The sequence below is a fragment of the Anopheles coluzzii genome, chromosome 2 (assembly GCF_943734685.1).
Source record: "Anopheles coluzzii chromosome 2, AcolN3, whole genome shotgun sequence".
Taxonomy (NCBI): domain Eukaryota; kingdom Metazoa; phylum Arthropoda; class Insecta; order Diptera; family Culicidae; genus Anopheles; species Anopheles coluzzii.
The window spans coordinates 58,760,115-58,786,171 of NC_064670.1; the positions used below are offsets into that span (position 1 = coordinate 58,760,115).

Here is a 26,057-nt window from a genome sequence, read left to right on the forward strand (position 1 = left end):
TCGCTTTTCTTTGGATGGCCACGATTCGATTACTCCATTGTTCGGTACAGGGGTCGCTAACAATACTGCCATATTCTAACACTGATCGAACGTAGGCACAATAGATGGTTTTTATGGTCATAGGATTACGGAAACCTTGCGTTGATCGAATAATACAACCCAGTAGTTGGTTCCCTCTGGACACTATATTCTCTAGGTGATCGTTAAATGTTAAACGTGTGTCGAGAATGATCCCAAGGTCGCGGAATGTATCGGTGCGTTCAACGGATATGTTATCGATCTGGTAGTTAAATCGTGTGCAGGACCGAGAACGGTAAAAAGACAAAACGCGACATTTTTCGATACATAGCACCATTGCATTATCACGGCACCATATGCTAAACAGGTGTATGGCGTGTTGAAGATTGATGCAGTCATTGGTATCGTTGATAGGAGCGAACAGCTTAACGTCATCGCCCAACAGAAGAAAACGGTGTTCCGCTAGCAATTGCCCTACATCGTTTATATAAAGAATGAAGAGCAGCGGGCCCAAATTGCTGCCTTGAGGCACCCCTGAGGTGCCAAGCACCTCTCTAGATGTATGATCGTTTAACTTTATCTTGTATGAGCGTTCTGTGAGGTAGGAATGCAACCACTTAACTATTTGATTCGAAATCCCTAACTTCTGAGATGAGGTCGAAAGCAGCTTTGAGATCGGTGTAAATAGCATCCACTTGACCTCCGGAGTCGAGATTAAGTTTGCAGAAACCAACGAATTCAGTGAGGTTCGTTAATGTTGCACGTTTGGGTACGAACCCGTGTTGGTTATCATAATGTAATTCGATGTAGCAAAGAGAATACGGCCGTGAAGCAGAAGCTCAAAAGCTTTTGATACCGCACAAAGTGATGTGATACCGCGATAGTTTGAAGCACATGAGCGATCCCCTTTTTTAAATATTGGTACCATCCACGAGGACTTCCATAAGCGTGGGAAAATACCGGAACTCAGTGACGTGTTGTATATGTTTGTTAATACAGGTGCTAGGGACTGATAGCATCTACTGATAATGAAACTCGGGATGCCATCGGGACCAGGAGCTGTAGAGGTTTTAAGGCTTTTGAGGCACTTTTCTACTGTGCGTATATCAAACGTAGGAATGGTGTAATCAATCATGTTTAGAGGTGTGTAAGATGTGGCCCTTAAGATCACCGTTTGATCTACAATTGGGGTGGAGAAAGTATCGGAAAATCGTTCAGCGAAAATGTTGCAAATATCTTCGGGTGACGTGCCCACGGAATCATTATATTTAATTGTGCTTGGAACTACGTTTGAGCGTCGTCTGCTGTCGATGAAGCGCCAAAATTTTCGGGGATGTCGGAGAAGGTATCTTTCGATTGAAGATATATAATTATGAGTCGTTATAATTTATTTATTTTAAACACACTTCATTATCGAACCGTACTGGGTGAAGGTTGAACGCAAAGAGAGCGATCGAGTGCACGACAGGCCACGTTATTCCTCCGGGCATAACGAGTTCGGGCAGTCCGTGAGACGCGTTTGTTTTACTCTGTCAAATACTTCACAGCTTCGTCATCTTGCTTCTAACTATGGTAATCTATGTGCGCCCATAGTGTTACCCTAAATTCCTGGGGGGGGGGGGGGGGGGGGGGGGTGGAAGACGAACGTCCTCGGTCGATTCATAAAGGGATTTTTTTTTCATAAACGTTACAATATTTATCTTAATCCTATCCTAACTAGGTCTAACTGTTTTTTTTTATTCACCAACTACATGTATCTGTTGAAAAGTTCATTTCATTTCAATATTTAATTATTCCTAATCCTTTTAAGTTTTTTTTGTTGCGTTTTATGTGTCGTGATGTTTCAATGGTGTGTTTATTTTCTGCGATACAATCGTATTTTATAAATCGTGGGTCCAATTTTTTTCTAGTTCCCTTTTTTATGTATAGTGGGTTTGAAAGGTTAACTGCTGGAGGATCTTCTTTGCTATTGTTGTTTTTCATCATGCGTTTGTTTGATTTGTTCAAGTTTTGTATAACATTTTGAAAAATAGTTTTTGCAGTTTTGTCTATGTTTTCACGGTTCGTTGTATTACTTTGGTTGAATATTATTTCATTAGGTGTATAGCGCGTTGCAGAGTGAATTGTGTCGTTATACATTGCTATGACGATAGATATTAACTGTTCAGAATGTAGATCGGGAAATTTATGCTTGTTTGTGTTAAATATTTCCATCAATGTACAATGAGTTTTCTCCACTTTTCCGTTCGACTCTGAAGATGACGCGAATTCAATGGTAGTCCCTAAATTACTTAAGAAGTTCTTTAGCTGTATGCTTTTGAAAGAATTTTCATGGTCGCAAACTATAATTTTAGGAATACCAAATCTTGAAAAATATAGGCTTAATGCTGATTGGATGTCTGTTGTATTTCGGGATTCAATCTTAATGGCTTGTAAATGCTAAGAAAATGCCCAAATTGCTGTAAGGTAATTGTTTTTGTCTAAGCCAAAGATGTCTATGTGAACTCTGACAAAAGGTGCTGATTCTATGGGTCTAGGAGACACTTTGATATTGTATGGTTTCCGTTCGTATTTGTGCTGGAAACAAATTTGGCATGCATTATTCCACTTTCTTATTTTTTTAACCATACCAGGGAAAAAGTAAGATCGTCTAAGTTGCTGTTCTACCTCATGAATACCACGATGAGCTCTGTCATGTTCCTTTTGCACGATAATATCTTGACGCTGTTCGTTTGTTACGTCTTCTATCATAGTAGCAGTAATAACAAAGTGACCTTTAATGTCAAAATGATGTTTGTACACATTTTGAAACGATTGAAATAAAGATTGTGGGACAAGTATAGCAGTTTGTTTTCCATTATGGTATCTTCTAAGCAGTTCCTGGATATCGTTTTCTGTATACTCTGGCTTTTGTATTGTAACTCTATTATAGTTTAAAAATGGCGTTTCTATTTTTTCTATCGGTTGCTGTCCTATTTCAAATACAATTTGATTTCTATAAAAATTAATTGGTCTTTCGCTATAATGCATGAAATAGTCAGGTATAATGCAGTTTGAGCGGAGTGTATGGTACCTACGTCAGAATAGCTGCTTAAGCTACTAGCAGGATTTGTTATAATTGAGTGATCTGTATTTGTGTTGACTTGTATTTCATCGTTCGATTTCCTACTCAGGGCGTCAGCAATTACATTGGCTTTGCCCTCCTTGAACTTGATATCATACTCGTAATTTTCTAACTCTAAACGTGTTTCGAATTTTTGCTTGAAGATTTTATAAATATGAGCGGTTTGTGATCTGTAACGAGTGTAAATTTTCTACCATACAAATAAGGCTTGTATTTTTGTACTGCCCACACAATCGCCAACGCTTCTTTCTCTGTAGTGGAATACTTTAATTCAGTATCATTCAGTGTTCTGCTACCAAATGCTAGAGGCTTTTCAATTCCATCTTGTATCTGCGACAGAACTGCACCGAGAGCGTAATCGCTTGCATCGGTTGTAAGAATGAATTCCTGCGTAAAGTCAGGGTATGACAGGACTTGGTCTGATGCGATTATTGTTTTTAATTTTTCAAAGCTTTGTTTAAACTCTTCGCTTTCAAAGCTTGCATTTGCCTCTTTTTTCAAACATTTTGAAAGTGGTTTGGTTATTTTCGAATAATTCTTAATAAATCTTCTATAATATCCAGCTAACCCCAAGAATTATTATTATTATTATTATTATTATTATTATTATTATTATTATTATTATTATTATTATTATTTATTCCGAAAGTTATCCAGCTGGTATAAGCTTACATAACATACTTATTTCTATAGTTTATGCTAAAGAACAGTGCTAACAAAAACGCATCAAAAAACATAACAAGTTTAACTGTCAATCAATCAAATAAAAATAATAAAAAAACAACATAAACTGTGGAAGCGTCATATTAAGCTATGTAAAAAGGTCCGTAAATTGTTTAAGTTTGAGTTCAAGTCGACATTGTTTCCTAGCGAGTTATAAGCACTTAACATTTTTAATAAAGGATCGTTTGATCCAAAATTAGTCGATCTGAATTCTATGTTAAATAATGTCCTGGTTCTTAACATTCTACTGGGGGCCTGAAAGTTCAATTTACTCAGAATTGACGGGGCGTCTAAAGATCCGGTAACAAGTTTGTGTATAAATAAGCACTGTGCCGTCTTTCTTCTATGTTGCAGAGGTTCTAGTCCAAATAGCAGGCACCTTGTACGGTAAGAGGGACAAACAGAATTACGAGACCATGGGAGACGGTAAAACAATGAACGAGTGAGCTTACGTTGAACCGATTCTAGCCTATCTATTAAATATTGCTGTGTCGGAGTCCAAATAATACTAGCGAATTCTAAGGTAGGACGGACAATTGCACAATACAGAGCTTTTATACTGAATGGATCTTTGAAGTCTTTCGCAACACGCAAAATAAATCCTAACAAACGGAAGGCTTTTGAAAGTATTGCTTCATAGTGGTTCTGTAACGTAATTGCTTGATTTCTTTCTTAGATGTAGGTAATTTTCATTCCAAATTTTTTTTTTTACTTTTTCGGGGTCTGGCTTGATTCCCTCACATGTTACAACATGTCCTAAGAATTCAGCTTCTCTACGTAAAAACTCACACTTATCTAGCTGAATTTTAAGATTCAACATAGCTAGACGTTTTAATACCACTGAAAGATTTTTTAAGTGGGTTTGCAAGTCTTTTCCAATAGCAATTATGTCATCTAAATACACAAAACAAATTCTACCAATTAACTCGGCAAGAATACCGTTCATTGCCCGTTGAAAGGTAGCAGGGGCATTTTTGAGCCCGAATGGCATTCTGTTAAATTCGTAATGACCATTAGGGGTACTGAATGCCGTTTTTTCCCGATGTGAAGGGTCCATCTCTATTTGATGAAATCCAGATTTTAAATCTAATATGGAAAAGTATGAGGATTTGCCAAGATTATCTAAAATTTCCTCGATCTGAGGCATCGGGTATTTGTCGTTAATTGTTTTGTCGTTTAATTTACGATAGTCAATAACCACTCGGATTTTTTTCATTCCAGAGGCGTCCATTTTTTTTCGAACCACCCAAATGGGTGATGAGTATGGGCTACATGAAGGAGAAATTATACCGCTTTTTAATAATTCCTTGATTTGTTCTTCTACATCATGTTTCAGATGATGTGGATATTTGTAACTTTTTGTGTAAGTGGGTTCCTCATCTTTCGTTACTATTTTGTGTTTCACCACGTTAGTTGCTGTCAAATTTTCATTAGTTCTCAATAATACTTGCTGATGTTGGTGAATTATTCCTAAAAGCTCATCTAACTCAAAGTTAGACAGATGGTTTGACCGTATAATCTTTTCAATATCCTCGACTCAATATCCTCGAAATTCATCCTGAGTAGTTAATGGGATAGGTGTTATAGTTTCAAAATTATTAACATTTAATCCAAATGTTCCTAAATTGTCTGGTTTACTGGAGGATTTGCTCATTATTTTAATGACAGATTTTTTATTCGTTGAATTATATAAGCCTGGTTCAATAATTATTCCGTCACTTAATTTTAGATGACAAGGAATAAACCAGTCACCATTGCTTAAAGTGCTAATGGTTATGATATGATGGTAAACATAGTCTAAGGGATGATATTTTACGAACGGTACAGTAATGTTTTCGAAAGAAACTGTCTCGTTTTCAAAATCCAATTTAGCTTTAGTTTGTGCCATGAACTCAGCTCCATGAATTAGTCCATCAAAAAATTTATGAAATTTAATTTCATGGTAATTTAACAGGGGTAGGCCAAACCCTATAAGATTTGCTTTTCCTTCTTTCTCTATGATAATAGAACCATTTATATTGTTTATCTGGGATGATTTAGTTTTCATATTAGTTTTGATTTTTCCGGGCCTCAGAAGGTTTTTATTTGCTCCCGAGTCAATAAGCAATTTTATGATAATGCCAGATTTTAAATTTATGCATTCTATATAAGGAATATAATTTATTACTATTACTATTACTATTACTACATACTATTTTTTCATGAGGTTCCCTTGTGCCTCCCAAAAATTTACCAATAATTCGTCATCTTCCGAATTGGTAACAATCTCATTGTTATAAAGAGAAGCATTATTTCTCGTCAACCTGCTCTTAGTAGTTTCGACTTCCATCGGTTCTATTTTACTATTCCTTGGTTCTATTTTATATGAATTAGGTTTGTTGATAGCTAATGATTGTGTTTTGGTTATTTTATCGTTTGAAAAATTATTTGCCTTAAACGACCCAGTTCCTGTATTGAAGTTTCTATTGTTTTCGTTAGACGTGAATGTGCACAAGAAAGCATGCGCTTCCTCGATGCTTTTTGGACGAGCGGCTTGTGCATAGCCAAAATAGGGCTTGCGTAATCCGCTTATGTATGCTGCTAAACTATACTCATCTATAAAATCATTAATTACGTCCCATTGAGCGCTGTATTTTGCATTTTGTTTAGCACTAGATTTTATATTGTACACTATCTGTTTAGTTTTTTTATAATATTCTTCAACACTTCCATCCATGCGGTTATGCCATAATTGACAATTATAAGATGACAATTCTTTTTTGTCTCCTAGGGCGTCTATTAAAATAGCTTTAAGCTCACTAAAACTAGAAGGAGTGCCATTGACACACAATACGTCTTTTGCATGACCTTCTATTTTATTGAGTACTGCAGTGAAATAAATTCGAAAAGTATTTGGTGGCACAATACTTTCAAATATTTTTAATGTTTCCTCAGCTGTATTTAACCAACACGTTAATTGTTTTTTATTCCCGTTAAATGATGGTAACATTTTTATGGGATCGGGTATTTTAAACATACTTCCGAAATCAGTTGACGCTGTTGGTTGAGTTTCAATTTCTACTCTTTGTTCGCGCACATGAACCGTGTTATTTAAACATTCTTCGTGCTGGGTTATTTTTTCCGCCATATGGTTTATCACAATAGAAAGATTTTTAATCTGTTCCGTGAGATCAGCTTCATTCGCCATTTTGCTTTCCAATGAAAGATTTTCGATGTCGATATCGATAGAAATAGGATCGAAAGTTAATGAACTTTGCGATAATTCTTCCGTTGAATTATCTGAAATAGTTATTTCAGAATTGCTTCTCCACATTAGGAGCGGACAGGTTAATTGCCCGGCTCTTTGTTCACTTTTGTTAGCGCTTAACACGTGCTGTTAAAAGCTTACCTTACCGTTCCGTTCGCTTGTGTGTGTGAGGTCGTTAACGTCCGGGTGATAAGAAACGGCGGTATCGCAAATCGCCGTAGCTTTAAAGATCGCTATGGGACGGAACGAATTCCGGATACTCTTATTGTGAGATTTTCACTTCTCTACACTTGCACTGTTTTTAAATCTTACTAACACCAGACTACTACCGGCTGCGCCAATTATGAGTCGTTATAATTTATTTATTTTAAACACACTTTATTATCGAACCGTACTGGGTGAAGGTTGAACGCAAAGAGAGCGATCGAGTGCACGACAGGCTACGTTATTCCTCCGGGCATAACGAGTTCGGGCAGTCCGTGAGACGCGTTTGTATTACTCTGTCAAATACTTCACAGCTTCGTCATCTTGCTTCTAACTATGGTAATCTATGTGCGCCCATAGTGTTACCATAATTATATATTGCTTATATCTTGATCGGTTATACTGACGGTATGCATGTATCGCGTTGTTACGATTTTCCCTAATGGCTAATGGCTTTGTTTTTGGCTCGTTTGAGGATGATAAGCCTGTTATTACTCCATGCTGGAGAGCGTTTCTGGTGCATAATTGGCGTACAGGATTGTAGAGCATCTTTCATGAAAATCGTGAAGGCATGAACAGCTTCGTCAACAGATGGAAAGTTGGAGCAGTTAAAGGGTAGAACTGAATAGAATTATTCTTTCCTCCAGACGATTATTCTTCGACGATATTAGCCTTTGAATAATTTAATCGTTGCTGATGTGTGTTGCTTGGATGGGAGCTAGACGCATGAGGATCATAGTGACGTATTGACCATTCGAGTGCAGGATGATAATTGTCGAGCTTGAGCAGGGCCGGTTCGGATTTAGACACGGCAGAACAGATCTCAGCGGCGTTGGAGTTAGCAAAAATTAGATCGAGTTGTCGGTTCATGGAATTTCTAAAGTTGCTTAATTCATAAAGGCCGTTTGCTGCCATACCATCGATGAAAATATGATTATTTCGAGACTTAGATGACGGTTTATAGTGCATGAAAGTGGAGCGCAATGGTACATCCTCGACATCGGCTGCATTGAGTTTGGACCACGTAATGTCCCATTTGTTAAAATCTCCAGCGACAAGCAGGAGATCGTTATCTCTCATGCGTGATGAAATTTCGCGTATACTTTCCAGATGTTTGTTAACAATTATGTCGTTATATGCGTTATACGGTGGAATATATATGGCACCGATATAAACAAAAATATTGCCCAATCGAATTTTGACCCATAACTGTTCCATAGTTCGATCCGTCGATGTTATTTCGCAAGATGAAACAGAGCGAGAGCAGGCTATTAGAACGCTATTGTGTCATGTACGCATCACTGAACAAGGCACTCTCAAAATAAATGGAAGCAAACCAATTTATGTATGCCACTGCAGCTACCATTCATCTTCGAGCTTTTGATCACTCATTTGATTGAGTTTGGGAAATTGACTGTATGACTTTAGGTAATGCTATTTAAATTGTCGCTGTTTTTATATAGAGGAGTGTTACTCTTATCTCTTAGTATTTATCTTTTAATCGCGCTGAGATTCTGCACTGGATTTCTGTGGAATACAAACTACATGTTAAAAGAGCGGTGAGAGTGTTACGTTAGCTTCCGATCTTTCACTCTCTTCTGATCCTCTAAAGCAGATGTCTGCAGGGGTCTCCCAAGCAGCCCGCGAGCCGCATGCGGGCTTCAAACCTATAATGCGATTTAAGTTTTGTAACCTTTTAAATCAATTTTTTGTGTTAAATTTTGTATTGTTGTTTAAACTAAAATCTGGCTTCAATATTAGAAATTGCCGTTAGCTAAAGGTAACGTCAGAATGGCCCACAACAACGTTATTTGCAGAGCAATATTTACTTCATCTTAACAATTAACAAATCATTTTGCGATATTTGAACCGTTCCAACATCAAGTTCGTTCGAGATACTCTCACCATGCGAACTTTCTCCTACAGATGATTTACAACGTTTATCGATCATGTCTCTAGTCGTTACATCACTCTATCGTATTCCTATTTTATATTTTATTTTCCTATTCCTATTTTAAAGATATTTTCCTTGCACCTTCAGGATCCTTGCGTTCAAATTTGCTCTTTGTAGTTTGTAGAAAAATATGACGCAGGTTGAAATTGGAATGAGGAAAATAATTCAGCATAGCCTGATACAAAACAGAGCCTGCTACATTTTTTGGCATTTTTTCGGTTCAGTCAAGTTTTGCCTGAGTCGATTCGTGATGCTGTTGATGTACATATTTCTGATATCTAGCCAACAATAAACGGTATTGAAATCGCAATTACAAAACTAAAATGTTCTTATGATTCAAGGCCTGATGGCATCCCGTCCGTGGTTTTCAAGCGATGTACAAGCCTTCTAATCGTCCAATTTTGAAGTATATTTAAAGCTTCTTTATATTTTGGTACCTTTCTCGTCGAGTGGGTATCGTCTATTATGTTCCCGGTGTATAAGAAAGGTGATAAATCCGTCATAGAAAACTACCGGGGCTTTACATATGTGTGCAGGAGCCAAAATATTTTAGATCACTGTGCATCAAGCTTTAATGCCGTAAGTGCAGTTCGTTTCGTTCGTTCGACGTTCTACTGCAACATATTTATTAGATTTTGTATCTACTTGTATGCGCTCCTTTGACAATCGGTATCGGTAGTGGATACACTATACACCGACCTGAAAGCTCCTTTTGATAGTGTTTAGCCATTCAAACGGTTCAAAGTGTCTTGCGGTCTTGAGTTCTATCGGAAACCCCTGTATATTATTCATCAACGATTTAATTTATTCCGTCCCGTCCAAATACTGTTTAATGTACGCAGATAATGTGAAGATATTCATACATGTCAAAACCCATGACGATTGTCTCTTGCTCTAAGATTTTATTAACTCTTTCAGTACCTGGTGCCTTTCTAACGACATGGAACTTGCCATTGAAAATTATTTTAGTGTATCGTACCGTAGACTTAAGAATCCTGTTATTTATTATTATTTTATGAACGGTTGTTTGCCATCCCGTCGTAAAGAATCTTATGTCTTAGGAGTTACCTTAGACGAGGGTTTGAATTTTAACGTACACATTGACAACACGTTGAGTAAGGCGTTTAAACTATTTGGTTTCATTATCATACAAACCCGTGGATATGACCCCTTATGTCTGAAATCGTTGTTTACGGGTCTTGTACGATCATGCGTGGAGTACTGCTCCGTTGTTTAGTTCCCGCATGGTGTCTCAGCGATCAACAGAATTGAATGTATACATCGGAAATTTACCAGGCTTGTTTTAAAATGCGGTCCTTTGAAGGGATTCAATAATATGCCTAGTTATCGTTCTCGCTGCCTTCTATTGGGGTCACAAACACTTGAACACCGCTTCAAAGTGAAGTGTTTTTGTGGTAAAAATTTGATGCGCCTTTTTCACTAGAAAAAAATAATATTTACGCACCTTTGAGGACACTCCGTTCCAGAAACTTATTGCAAAATGAGACTAGAGGGACACTACATGGAGCTAGCTAATGTCTGCGTACAGACGGCGTCCACGGGCCTGCTCACGCCGATTGCATACGCTTCTATCTTCACCATTAACATGAGAGGGACAGGGCTTATACCACGAACGTGCCCGAAAGGTATGCATGCTTCACCCATCAGGATCTAAAGGCAAAGACAAGGCAAAAGAGACACAGAAAAGTTTCCTCACGGCGACACATGTCCTTTTGATGTGTTGTCTATGCGTCTCACTCGGTATCACAGTGGCATACGACAGGTAAGCAGTACAAATGCTGCTACCTGATTCGCACACATGTTTAACGAACACAACTATTCGGGTTGGCTCGGTAAATGTCGAGAGGACACCGGAACGCAAGAGCGCAAACTTTTTCATGATTTTGTATGACTTCGCCTGTTTTGGACCATACGTGTAGGCGCTGACAATGAACCGCTCATTGCCATGACTCGGCAATTAAATATATTGTCTGAGCATTTCGACCTTATCATAATTATTGATACTTTCAAACGGAACTTGCTTTTAATTTTTTAATTTGGATGGCGTCACAACCCAATATAGTTAGAGATAGGGTAGAATTAATATTATATTTAAATTGTCTCAGCCGAATCGATCAAGACAAATATGGGAACAAATAAATAAATAAATAAAAACGTTAAAAGTGAACTGAACCGACTTGCGCCACACGCCAGAGTAAATTTCGGCTCCGAAACTAAAAATAAAAATTGATCGAAATTTTGTAATTCCGTGTGATTGTGCTACTGCTGTTGTAGTATGTTTGATTTTATATAGGTCGCCATGTAACCCGGCCATGCAATTGACAGCGATTTGCGAGGGCGTGTGGTGCGAGGCATGCCATACAAATTCACAGCCCCAGCGCCCTCGCATTTAATAGCTTGCGAGCCTCTGCAGTTTTTTCACGTGGCGTTTTTTGGCATAAAAGTACCGGACCAAATTTAAGTGGCCAAAATATTTATCACACTAACTCACTCCAGTGGCCGGCCGCTCACCTTCTCTATTTTTAGCGTTCAGCAGACCCCACCCCTTTTCTTTGATTTGCGCGTTCCATTCCATCTCTTTATTGATGATTGTACATCAAATGTATGCACTGCACTGTATGTTTGTTTTACCTACGACCTTGACGATGCGTGAACCGATGAATTCTGGAATTGAAGTTATATTAGTGCCATATTGGTGCATTTCGTTGCGTGCCGTATCTGATGAGGCAATTTGATTGCCATGCCGATCAATGGTTATGAAGCTAATATCAAACGAGCGTAGGTGAAGATTTTATCTCACGGAAATATATTTTTTGTCCTTTATGAATCTTAATTGTTGATCTTGACTAAGCTGGTTTGATGGCAATATGAGAAAATTTATGCTTGTGTCATAATAATTTTAATCAAAACAATTTTAATTTTTATAAGCAAAAAAACACTAAACATAAACACATAATCATAACATAAACAACAACATAAAAGAATAAACAAAAATATAAACAAAAGAATGCCTTTTTTACTGTTGCTACGGATGTAGCTATCTATTTATTTTGAGTAGATCGATAGCCGTTTTAAGAACTGGCTTTGTGTGTGTTTTTTTTTATTTCTCGTAAGGACGGCCTGGTTGGCCGTATCATTATTTCTTTGTGTGGCTTTGTGTTTTTTATTATTTACTAAACTTTTGCTACTGCCGCGATTTTCGATGGCGCCCTGTCTCTCGATCAGCTGTCCTACTTGACCCTATTTGACCTGCTCCCGATTTGACCCTAATTTCGGAGATTTGGTTGTCGCACAATCTAATCGTGTCATCTCTCTTTATGAGTGTTGTACGTCATCTGCCGGGTATTTTGGGTATTTGATGGAGTTTTCAAGTCAGCTTAATGTTTGTAAATATTACTGTTCCCTGTCCGATCACACGCGGTCGATATCGTGCCAACATTCACGATTATCGTTGGATAACACTTACCCGCGGTCTGGTGTTGGTACGGTTTCCAATGACCGATCGATAGTTCATTATGTGCTATGGTTCACGGATGAGGTTTTTTTTATTTTAGACCAAAACTTGTCCACTGGGAGACCGTTCAAATTCATTGTTTGGCAAAATGCTTTGGACTTTATGTGTTTATACACTGTAAATTTTGAAATTGCGTCAAAGTGAAGTGTTAAGGCCGCGGGACACCGTACACGCTAGTGTAATTTCGATTTTCACCAGTGCATTTGGCGGCGGCTTACTGAAGCATTGTACCAAACAATTTTGAGCCGCAAAAGATTTTTTTTCATTTATTTTACTCAAACTGGACTGGAAAAGCTTTTTAAATGATAAGTAAATATGTTGTGCAAGAATTTCAGCCACTTACCAATGAAACATTTTGGACCTAGCTTGAACAAAAACTGGGCTGCCTTGCTTTATCTTTTATACCGCACCTGCTTGCACTCATTCGCGAGCGTTAAAATATACTCTCCCGATTTCATATTTTCGCGAATTGCCTACTGCTATAAGAATGTATGACTGAATGTGCATCGTTTTTCTCTGTGCTTCCTCTTCTCCCCCCTCGTTCGTACTCCCTTCTTCTATCGATACGATGCGCGATTCCTGATTCGACCGCGCAGTAATATTTGTAAGGTTCCGTGACAATGATCCCGCAGCGCAAATTCGAGCAGCTTCCTGCGCAGGAAATGGGGCAAAATCTGAGCTGGCTAGCGCAAATGTTTGCCCGTTCCCCGCGCTGGACTTCAGCGATTCCTGCGCAGGCCTGCGCAGGTTTGGCGCCCTATTTTGGCGAAATGGACGAACTATTTTTGGCGGCGGAGCAAAAAAACGGTCAAAAAATTTAAAATTTTTGGCGCCCATTTTCTTGTCCGCTTCTTCTCCCTCCCTCACCCTGCCCTGCCTTACTTGCGCTTCAACCCGTGCCTTCCGCCGCCAGCTGAATGGGTGTTGTAGTGTATGCGTTGATTCATATATGTGCATTGCGGTTGTGTATACTTATTGGTGGGTGTTAGCATTTATTAATTTGTGTGTGACCTTGAGACGATGCGGGAGTAGCTGGTTTCGGATTTAAAGTGTTATCGGTATACTGATGGTTTATTTTATTTCGTACCGCTGCTGATGAGACCATTCGATGCCCCTGCCAATCGAGGGTGACCAAGCCTATTTAAAACAAGCGTAGGAGAACTTCTAACACTAATCTAATATTTTTTTTAATTTGAACATGTTTGATCCTTTAACGACCTTCTATGCATCATGTAGCACATTGTATAGTGTGCAATAAAATATTTTTTTTAGATGTGCCGAAATCTATCTCGAGTTTTCGGGTCTCGACACACACAGGCACACATACAGCGCGGGGAAAGTGACCGTTCACTCTATCATGCCGCGATCCCCCACCCCGCCCGGCGTTTTGCATGAGGATGCGCTACAAGAAAGCTGAACCAGCCTTTCTTCCGATAAGGTAGCCGTAATCGATCATGCGATGGGGGGAGGGACTTGTGATGAGTGCGTGTTCGCGTGCGCGCTTTGGGTGGGTGCGTGCGTGCGTGCGTGCGTGCTTTTCATCCGCTGCGGCTACAAAGTCCATGCATTTTCGATCTCGCTACCTGAGAGACAACACAACCATTGGATTGGCACCACAATCTTTGCGACCGGCTCTGCTGTTGAGGGTATTAAAAAGACACACGATCGAAGCAAACGTACATGTGATATGTAGCACATTTATTTCTAATTCAGCTAGCGGACGCAAGTGGAAACAACATTTTGAATTGAATCCATACAAAAGAGGATTCTGGATTTGTTTATTACGGTGCGCGTATGGTGCTGCACCTGTCCGTCCAGAATCTGGTGGCTTGTTGGTTTGGAGTAGTTATCATGACGCCGATTGACCGGCAATGCCTTGGAATGGGCTCGGATGGGTAGGTTCATGTTTTGGTCGAGTGCATTCCGTGCATTTGTCGCCCCACAGCGGTAGACCGGCAGCACCAAAGTCAAAACAAAAACCATCCCCGAGTGTGGACTGCTATGGAAAGTTGTTCTTATTATTATTATTATTATTGGCGTAATAGCCAACGCGGTCATGCCGGCCTTTTCAGGACTTGAGTACCACGTAGCCGGATAGTCAGTTCTAGCTACGGCGGACGGTTCATACGCGATTAGAACCCACGACAGGCATGCAGATGTGCGGAATGATGGCGGTGCCGCGCGACCGCTCCTATCCAGCGGGTAACTTGCATTCTGCCACACTGTCTCCTGCTCGATGCATACGCTGCAGGGGGAAGGATCTATCGACCTCCACGATAAAAAAACACCGTCATGAACCAGCGGTGGATCTAACGGTAGGCGGACTAGGCGGTCACCGAAGATCTCTAGTCTGTAGTATGCCGTATGTCTACAAGTGGACAGAGTGTTAGCGACAAGGGCCCCCGGAAAGATGGTCATTGGGGCTCCGTGGCAGGAGAACCATTTGCACCCCCCCCCCCCCTTGGCGACAACAATTTTAGGGCCTGTGACCGATGATCGTAGGGGTCCTATGGCCCCCCCCCCCCCCCCCCCCCCCCGTCATCCGCTGGAAATTTAAGTATACTGTTCAATCTTCCTACAGCTGTGTGTCAGTACTCCCTCTTCCCGGTCATCAGTTACCATTGACAGGTGCCTCAATTCATCTTTCCGCCTTTCATCAACACCTTCCTTTCTTTGACCGATGGATCATAACATTCCGGAAGAAAACACATTTGGCGACAGTTGTGCACACACACGCACGCTCATACCCTTGCGCAGACGGCACAGCTGCGCTTAGCTTAGTGTAACAAAGTTATGTTTAATGCTTAACACGTTCAGATTAGGCTTGGGCAATTTGATTCTTTTCAGTGAACGCGTGCGATGTAGTTCGTTCAGTATGATGAACTGAACGCGTGCGGTAGGTCAGTCGCTCAATTGGAGCTAAGTACCATTTTTTTAAATATCATATTTAATTTTATTGAGATTTTAATGCAAGAACTAAAAGTTATTGCTTTTAAGGCTGCATTTTTAATTATAAATACTGTCAGTCCGAGATACGCGGTTCATACATAACTAGGTAACTAGGTTTTTACATTAAACCATTTATGTATCACAATTCATGCAGAAAATTTGAAAATTTCTGGTTTTTAAGAGGTTCTAAAATTTTTGGTAAAACAGTAATTTATCTTGCATTTGAGAATCCTTTGAGCCAATTATACTAATTGCACACAAGAACTTAGAAAACGTAGCTCGAGAACAAACTGTATATACTTAAGTTGATTTGTAACGAAAGCTAATCTAAACGAGTAAAATCTACAAGCTTTCTCTTTTATGTTGCTGTGCGCTTAACGAGTTCTTTTTGTGCGGTAGTGTGCGACTGACCCCACTGAATACGAGTGCGGCAGTGTGCGACTGAACTAACTGAACGCGCGTGCGGCAGTGTGCGACAAGAGCTCTTTTTGTGCGGTAGTGTGCGACTGACCCCACTGAATACGCGTGCAGCAGTGAGCGACCGAACTAACAGAACGCGCGTGCGGCAGTGTGCGAAGAGTTCTTTTTGTGCGGTAGTGTGCGACTGACCCCACTAAATACGCGTGCAGCAGTGAGCGACCGAACTAACAGAACGCGCGTGCGGCAGTGTGCGACAAGAGTTCTTTTTGTGCGGTAGTGTGCGACTGACCCAACTGAACACGCGTGCGGCTGTGTGCGAATGACCCATCGGCTATGAGTGTTCTTTCTCACTCAGTATGGGGTCAGTGTGCGGCAGGAGTTCTTTTTGTGCGGCTGTGTGCGATTGATCAATCTGATCACGCTAGCAATATGTGCAATCTTTCTCGCGCAAAGTGCGATCGATCTTCTTGTGCCGTTGTGTGTGACAAATTCTGCCGACCCAAAACGAATGTTTTTTTTTCGTTCAGTCTATGACACCGACAGTTATCTTGTATCTCTTTCAGAGCACATTTCATTTAGTTCTGTATGCGTGCGGAAGACCTACCCGTTCACTTTTTCGCGTGCGGCGATCAACCGCACACTATAATGAACTGAGTGTGCGGCATAGGTCTCGCACAATTGTCCCATGCCTAGTTCAGATCGATGGCAGGCCCCAGGGACTGCCAGTGAACTTTCCAGCCTACGTTCTAGATGCTGGTGGAAAGGAAAGTTGATGAAAATCAGCGGCGGGCGTGTTAGTGCGAATTAGAATTAAGTGCATTGCACAGCAAACCCTTCAGCGTGAACTAGCGATTCCATAGTCATTTTTACGTGGCAGCGTTTGAACTCATTGCGCTTTTTTGGTTTGATTTGTGAAAATGCAACCTCATCGCCGCAATGTTTGTTAACGGCATTTTTAGGCGCCACAACAGCTCGCGAGCATTACAGGGTTTTCAATGATATTATTGACATGTTCAGCGAGTTGTTGATTCGTTCGGGCATATAATTGACACTTTCAGCGAGATATTGAATTGTTCGTAAGCAGGCGTTGACATGTTCAGCGATTCTGTAGTGCTGTCATTTGTTTTGTTTACACACTGTGCCGCAGGGTTCAATTTTCTATTCTTAGAAGTCCTAAAAGTAGCTAATAATCATTCCCCAAGCTGTTTAATACATGAATTAGTTAAAACAAACATATTTTTACGAAAACCGTTTGTTTACCTTCTGATGAGAATGATCCAAGCTGCAGTCCAAGGGGTACGAAAGTGACAGCTCTATAGTATCGCCGAACTTGTCAACGCCTGCTTCCGATCAATTCAATATTCCGCTGAAAGTGTCAATTATATGCCCGAACGAATCAACAACTCGCTGAACACGTCAATAATATCATTGAAAACCCTGTAACCACACGCGAGAAAGAGATAGCGCTAGGGAGGGAAAGAGCACGGACGACGGCTGACAGCGATTGGCCGTCTGACGCACCAACACATCGAAACCTTCGACAGCGCGCTCAGGCGAGGGGTATGAGGCGGAGCCAGGGACGGGCAGCTCGACGAGCTGCTCGACAAATTTGCCGTTGGAGAGAAAAGGAAGGCATGATAAAATTCTCAGAACTCCATGATTTCTGCCGTCGCTTTGCGCAGCGGGTTTTTTTGCAAACCGCAGTTTGTATATGACGTTAAATTCACCAAACCTCTTGTTTTGCTGAAATCAAGAGGTTTTGAGGTGAATTTTTGGTGAAAATTGTTGTATGGGTATGGCGGTATGAGAATAAGTTTTAAGATCATGTTCAAATGTTACACTAAACTTAATTTAATTGCAATCTTCTAATTCCCATACAAAGAGCAGGATTGCTGTTGTTGTTGTATACAACACTTTAACAGTTGGTGTAAGGTGCCTTGCGGTTTACATGTTGCTTGGAAATATTAGGGGAAGGTAGGTAAAGACGGACACGTTAAGGGAAATGGTAAAAATCTAGGGATATATAAGTTCAACGACCATGAAAATGTGCATACATTATCTTACACTCATGTTTTATCAGAAAATGTGTTGAAATTTTTAAATTTCCATCGATTTTTGCGTTTTTTTTCATGAATGAAAAACATGTTTTTTTTCGTGCAGTTTTGAAATGTTCGGGTAAGACGGACACCTGATATGGGAAAGATGGACACCATGAAGGGTAAGATGGACACCTGTAGAAAAGGTTAGAAAGTGAAGAGTTTTACAGTATTTTAACAAATTCTATCGCTTTCCACGTCCTGGTACGTTTATAAACCAATTCTTGGCCTATTGCAACGGCGATTCATTCAGCCATGAATTTAGGAATTGTAAACGGCGCTTGTAATATATCGTAGAATGCAGCATCTAAAGCATTATTGACATATCGCGCACTTACAGCTCACGTTGCTCCAGCTTACAGAACAACAGTCTAGAACATCCTTTTAGGAAATTTCTCCGCAAAAAGCCCACGACCCCAGTATTTATGAGGGACTTGTTAATAGTTTAATCCATTTTCCACCATGTCAAAATTCAACATTTGATTTTTGTAATCCCATAGAATTTCTCATCTATTCCTGAACAATGTCGTGGGGCCTCATCTTTTTATTGCTTAAAGTTGTCCAAGTCGTGACAAGATATTGGATTTCGTGAGGCGCCTCATCAGCGTCGAGCGAGTAATAGCATAACGAGTGGTTACTATTTTGACCGGTGTTTCATTTCTCGCTTATTTCAATACTTTCTCTAGTTACTGATTGGTTTATAGCATCGGAATACCCTTATTTAAGGTATTTGAAGAAATATATTCATCACCAATTGATATAAGAAGTAAAAAAATCAATAAATTCGGTGTTCATCTTTCCCTACAACAAGGTGTCCGACTTTCCCGCTTTGGTGTCAGAATGTTTAAACCACCAAAAACAATATTTTGTATTGCTTTTATCCTCGTTCTTTCGCCAGTTTTTTCATTAATGATCACGACAACCCATTCATGAAATAAAACTTCCGGAAATATAAACAATACAAGTTGTAGAGCTTAAGATCGGTAGTAGTCAAATTAGATCCACAAGGGTGCACATGATTGAAAATTTGTTTTGTTCGTGGATTTAACCAATTTTATATATGTTATGCCAAAAATGTTCTCAAATGTGTTGTTTTACCTTCAGTTTGGATGCTACATTGTTGAATTACTCGAAAATTACTTTTTTCATGCATTTATGAGAAGTGTCCATCTTACCCGCAGTGTCCGTCTTTACCTAACTTCCCCTACAGGGTTTTCGAGGATTATATAGACATGTTCAGCAAGTTGTAGATTCGTTCAGGCATATAATAGACTCTTTCAGCGAGATATAGAATTGTTCGGAAGTAGGCGTTGACATGTTCAGCGATTCTGTAGTGTTGTCATTTGGTTTGTTTACACCCTGTGCCGCTGCATTCAATTTTTCATTCTTAAATATCCTAAAAATAGCTAATAATCATTCCTCAAGCTGTTTAATACGTAGATTAGGTGAAAAAAGCATATTTTTTCGAAAACCGTTTGTTTACATCCTGATGAGAACGATCCAAGCTGCAGTCCAAGGGGTACGAAAGTGACAGCTCTACAGTATAACCGTACATGTCTACACCTACTTCCGAACAATTCTATATCTCGCTGAAAGAGTCTATTATATGCCTGAACGAATCTACAACTCGCTGAACATGTCTATATAATCCTCGAAAACCCTGATAATGCTTGTAACGTTTTTTTCCAAATCAACGTAAAGGGCTAATCTTTTCTTTACCCTATTTTTTATTCGTTTTTCGTTTACATCTTGCAGGGTAACTGCACCAGTAACCGGCAATCCAGTTCCCAATAAAAAAATCGTCTACTATTCCGCTTTAGCTATTACAAGTTTGTTTGTAACTACTTTTTCATGAATCTGTCAAAAACAAGCTGAAAATGGCAACCTAGCAACGAGCTTTGCATGGACCTGTTCTCTTTCAAGGACCTTGGTACAACTAATGAAAAATCAACCAAGTTTATTTAAAGTTTCGGTAAAAGTAAGGCTCAGCTCTCTACGTTATAGTAGCGTTACGCGTAACGCCTGTTTATCTCAAACCCAAGCAGTAGCCGGCATCGCGAATAAATGAACTCTTTTTAACAGTTGTTTAAAGTTCATTGTGGTTTAACCGAGTTCATTTGTTGTTCATTCCTGTTAAAATAAACGATCGTCAAAACAGTTAACGACTGCTCTATATTGCATATAGGCAAACACGGGGGAAAAATTCGAGCAGTATGATTAAACGACTGTTAATTTGTATCGCATACGCTCTTGACAGTCGTTTGTTTAACGACGGCTTTAATGTTAAGGCCGGGGGCATTCTCCGTACTCGCTAGTGTAATTTTTATTTCCACTAACGCATCTGGTGGCGAATAGCGCAAGCTAGAAGTCGATATAATCTTTGTGTCAAATATATACTTGGTATCCCATCAATTTTCGACGAGACTTTAAAATATTGACCAACCTCCATAAATTGCAACAAATTAGACCGTTAGGTGTTGTTGTAGGACAAATTGTCATTCATACAAAGCGCTGCGCAACATTTATCCGCATCTTCAAATCTCTATTCATCATTGTGTAAAATTATAGCCTCCTGGAGCGTTTTTTGACAGATAAATTATACCAGTTTCTACCTTACATCCGCCTCCGCTTGGCGGCGTACGCGTTCACAAAAATTACACTAGCGAGTACGGACAATGTCCCCTGGCCTTTACAAATACGTTTGCACAAATATGTATTGAAAATTAGGGGAAGTCGGGGTTGGTTCGACACTGCGGGTAAGTTCGACACCTTGCCGTTTTTGTATTTATAGAACTTTTTGAAGACAAAAAACGTATACATATTATTTATGTCAACCGTTTCGAATATTTGAGTCACATTTCACTGATCAGAAACCTGTCAAATTTCAAAAAACAACAAAATAAACCCATGGTGGTTCTGATTGACAGCCGATGTAAGTTTTTACTTCTGAGACTTAAGGAATTGTGGCGTTATTTCAACAAATTTAGCTATTATTCTCTCACAGACCGTTTGCCAAACTCGGACTCAAAACATGTACTTTGTGTATGGTTTAGGCTTATGAAAATTAATATTGTTATGGCTTTGACCGTATTTTAGGCAGACATTAGGCCGGGTAGGCTTAACTGAAGAAAAAAATAGTCGCTGGTTTGGAATCATATTGACCGATGTTCGCCTTTTGGCTTTCGAGTTGGCAGAGAAAAATAAAACTGAACACCCTTCGATTTTATAAAAAAAGAAAAAGATTACTGGAAGAAGGCCAGGTTATTTTTTTAAAGGAATCTTAACCAATTATTCCGTAAACCAGATGCTATCGCCGCAGCTTCTACTATATGGAGTCTGGTCCGATGCTATTTGTAATGAAATTTTTGTTCTTGCTTGTAACTTCATTTTTTTTTGTATATTTCAATAATGTTTTGTGTTAATTTTTCATAAAATTGGTACGAAATACTTTGTTGAACTTCAATGAAAACTACAGGCCATCAGAGTTTGTTATTTTAAAAGCCTAAACCAATGTGTCGAAATCACCCAAGGTGTCGATTTTACCCCATCATGGTGTCGAACTTACCCGCACTGCAGTTGTGACGCAACAAAAAACGCACTTTTTAATTTTTATCAAAATGTTATCAAAATCAATCCAGGAACCGTAGTTTCTCGTAAGATGGTACATAATACACCAAAAAAGCTTTTTCGATGTCTACTAGTAAGTTTACATTGGCAAAAGTATTGCAATCAGAGGAAAACCTTAAGGTGTCGAAACTACCCCCAGTTCCCCTATAATACAGCAATTGTCCGCAGTACGCGATACTCGATATACACGAATTCGCAGTACGCGATTCCTTATAATGTGATAGCTCCATGTGTTTTTTCGATTATTTTTAAATTTTGAAATATTTTATGCTCTTTTTGAATTTTATTTATATTATAAAAACCATGTTGAAACAAATTTGTAAAAAAGATACCTGTTTTCCAATTAAAATATTCAATTCAAAATTCAGTTTCAGATTTTTTTACCCCTGAACCGGTAGTATAAACTCTTTTTGTATTGCAATCTGCTATACGCAAAAACCCGAGATACGCTATTGCTGTCGGTCCCGTACGATAGCCTATATCGGATAATGACTGTAGTTAGCATGCTATAATATTAAAAATAACCGTATGATATACCTTTCATTGATTTTGTTTTAATATTATAGGGCGCGTGTCAAAGCAGGTATGCGTATTTTAGGGGCTGTAGCGTCGTCAGATGAGTGGAACGTCTCGGTAGAAAAGGAAAACACGAAACACACTGTGGCTCGTGTTACTGCTTTTCGCAAAGACCAGGATCCAGATAGTCCAACTGGAGGAAGTCGAACAAAGGATGTTTCTTCTAATGAAGCGTAAGAACATTAGGAAATTATGATCAACATTATACATAATCATTTTTAATAATATAACATTTCTATTGATTCGTGATTTTAGTGTGTTAGAAGTATTTTCATGGCTACTTGAAGTTTCAAATGATACAAAGGAATATTGGGATGGTGGGCGAATCATATGGTCTGTTAGTTATGTGAATGATGGGCCAAAACTGAAGACGGATTTTACGACTGAATCTTCTTCACAAACTAGTACCGTATTCCAAGAAGAAGGTCGAAAAAAGATTGTCGCAAAACTTGAAATACTTAAAGACGATATCCAAGCCGTTTTACCAATAGCAAAGGTCTGTTATTGTTCAATATACGAAATAAGGAATCCTTTTTATTTATCAAAATTTTATTCCTGTATTATAGAATTGGGAGCTTATGAACACGGCTGTTCTCACCGGAAGACAAGTGTCGCAAGCCATGAAAGTATTTATAGTATCACAGGCCGGAAAGATGGCAGATGTCACATTACAAACTTCATGTCAGACAGAAGACGAAAGTGTTATGAAGGTAATAGACACATACTTTGATTTTATAAACAAGCTAATAAACTGAATAATAAACAATAATTTATTCTTTTCGTAGGTATCTTCCTCGTGTAGTTCAGTATATGTTGATGGTTCAGAAGTCAGAGGTTCATCTAATGCCTCAATATTGGTGAAATATGGTACATATGCCGGATTGGCTCGATTTACAGTGTGGATGCCCGAATTTCCTTTAGAGGTATCTGTCGCAGACTTTCGTTTATCACAGATCAAAGGATGGAAAATTCCAGACGATCATAGCACGTAAGCAACTTAAAAAATCCGATATTAAGACATTACGAATGTTTAAAGAATTGTGTAACTAACACTTACACTCCTTGCAGAGTGCACGCTAAACCCATTCGTCGTAAAAAACGAGCATATAGCAACGGTGGTGTTTGGGCCCATCATGCCGATGATTTTATAAATGGTATTTCTTCCGAACGCAGTGTTTGTCGTGCAAGATATCAGCAAAGTCCAGTGGAAGTATTTGCGAGATTCGTAGCGGTGGATCAAGATTCAGGGCGTGTTAGTTATTTAATATCTCGCCGAACTGGCCTTCGAGTAACAGATCTGGTACAATCCCTGCTACGTGTAGCAGACCCAAAAATTGCCACATTAAGAGGGCGCACACTTCAAGGCCGTGCGATGGGTCGCACTGATGTTCAGGTAGTGCATTTGTTTGTTCTTTTTTATATTGTTTTTCTTACAAATCTTATATCTTATAGGTGCTTTCTCCAATAAATGGGAGGGTCATTGGGGCCAGAGAAGTGCGAGTTGGCAGTGACAAAGTGACCATTACACGTTTAATGGTTAAAGTTGTTTCCGGCTTGCAGTTGTCAATATCGGGCGATGGTTCTATTGATAATGGTTATATAGCAGAAACTACAGTGACGCGTAAATTGACTGCACAATATCAAGAAGGACTATTAGATATAGAATTAGAATTTTCTGATGGTTCGAGGACCCCGCTGAGGTTAGTGATATATATTGGCCTGTCTGTTTGATAAACTGTATGATGTTTTTATATTAGCCGGCATCGCGATTAAATGAATACATTTTAACAGTCGTTTAAAGTTTATTTTGGATTAACCGAGCTCATTTGTTGTTCATTCCTGTTAAAATAAACGATCGTCAAAACAGTTAACGACTGCTCGATATCGCATATAGGCAAACACGGGGGAAAACTTCGAGTAGTATAATTAAACGACTGTTAATTTGTATCGCATACGCTCTTGACAGTCGTTTGTTTAACGACGGCATAGGACCAGTCGTTAAAATTTACAATTGAACTCAATGCGTTCGCGATGTCAAATTCTAGCAATTTTTAACGACTCTGGTTAATTTTTAACGACTGTTAATTTTAAACCATTTCTTTCGCGATGCCAGCTAAAGTTATGCTTTATTAGACGAAAAATTGAGGAAAGATAGCATTAAATATTTGTTCATATTACAGGGATATATCAGTTGATGATTATTTCCTGCTGGTCGAAAGTCTTGATACCGAGGTAGTAGCATTTGCGCCTATGCTTGCATCCCATCACCCACGAGTGATTGCAGTCGGAGAGGGTAATGGAGAGTTATTACGTGTTACTTTACTTCTTTCAGAAGAATGTCGATTACGTAAAAATGTACCAGTTTCTAAGCAGGTATGTAATTATAAATGACAAATTGTTGAAACAATTGTAATTGTATTTTTTTTTAATTATTCCTAGGGAATGAAAATATCTGTTGGTCCGTTGATTAGCGCTCTTGCATCCGTACACGTTGATTTTAGTAGTTCGGATAAGAATATAAAATCAGATGCAGTTCAAAATGACGGCGCTATCGGAAGAGACCGAACTAAATCGGGAAAAGAATTGAGTGATCTAGAAGATATACTTATTGGGATCCCACTGAAAGATAGCAATGATCACGATTCTGCGCCTGTTGTGCATTCTACCAGACAACATCTCCGCGGCACTGGAGGTGGTGGCATTATTAGCGGCAACAGTGGAATGGTCGGAGTATTTTCGTCAAACAAAAGTTTGGTGCATGGTGATGCATCTACGCTCGAAATTGGCATGTATGTTGTATTGAGTGCCTTTTGTTTGGCAATTGCCATATTTGTGATGTCATGTGTAGTATATGCATCGAAGTATCGACCAGTTGTGATAGATGCTAATGGTGAAGCTAGTGCCCGCGATGGCATGGGACATTCAAGTGTGTTTGATATTGGCAAAGGCAACGAATCTTGTGCAACTAATGCACATGATTGGGTTTGGTTAGGTCGGGCAACTGTAGATCGTTCAAATACAGATAATATTGCAGAGAGAGCTCCCCAATATAAAGGTAAATATGTTATGAAACATGGTGGTAACAAAATGTTGATTCATCTTAAAAACTTCTTTACAAAAATAGATTCCCGAATGCATATTATTAGCAATCCGATGAACTCAAAGTACGATGAGGTGATCGAACATGCTTCGCAAATAAATAGTTTCGATAACCCTAATCATATTCAGTTGCCTTCATCTGTGCCATTCCAAAATCGTGCAGTAAACGCAGTAAGCGAAACACCTGTTGCATTAATAGATTCTGGCACCTATAAAAAGCGTGTTCATCATAACCCTACCATCAGGTAAATTGCAAAAGTTTACTGATAGAAACAGTGCTAATTATGCTTTAACATTTTCATTTTAGTGAAGATGCACCATCACTTCCTCAACCTAGTTTTGCAACAACAGTTGTAGACCGTATTGAGTACCGTCCACCAGTTCCACCACATCGCAATATAGGAGTAACGGCTCAGTGTTCCAACAAGGTACAGAATATATAACTTTTTGTTTTATTGAATAGGATTGTCTAAGCCGTATTTTTT

The 26,057-nt window shown here is 39.2% G+C and overlaps 1 protein-coding gene across 6 annotated transcripts in view; it reads left to right on the plus strand.

Moving 5' to 3' along the window:
- The window catches only part of LOC120948773 (transmembrane protein 132E), a 56,655-nt gene that overhangs the window by 28,076 nt on the left and 2,522 nt on the right, over nucleotides 1–26,057 (plus strand). For all 6 annotated transcript variants that reach the window (XM_040365477.2, XM_049605214.1, XM_049605213.1 and 3 more), the window contains exons 4-13: nucleotides 22,464–22,646; nucleotides 22,729–22,969; nucleotides 23,040–23,183; nucleotides 23,259–23,461; nucleotides 23,542–23,866; nucleotides 23,926–24,173; nucleotides 24,654–24,846; nucleotides 24,913–25,528; nucleotides 25,598–25,817; nucleotides 25,880–26,000. In XM_040365477.2, the coding sequence (XP_040221411.2) occupies nucleotides 22,464–22,646; nucleotides 22,729–22,969; nucleotides 23,040–23,183; nucleotides 23,259–23,461; nucleotides 23,542–23,866; nucleotides 23,926–24,173; nucleotides 24,654–24,846; nucleotides 24,913–25,528; nucleotides 25,598–25,817; nucleotides 25,880–26,000 (2,494 nt within the window). The remainder of the gene's footprint in view (nucleotides 1–22,463; nucleotides 22,647–22,728; nucleotides 22,970–23,039; nucleotides 23,184–23,258; nucleotides 23,462–23,541; nucleotides 23,867–23,925; nucleotides 24,174–24,653; nucleotides 24,847–24,912; nucleotides 25,529–25,597; nucleotides 25,818–25,879; nucleotides 26,001–26,057) is intronic.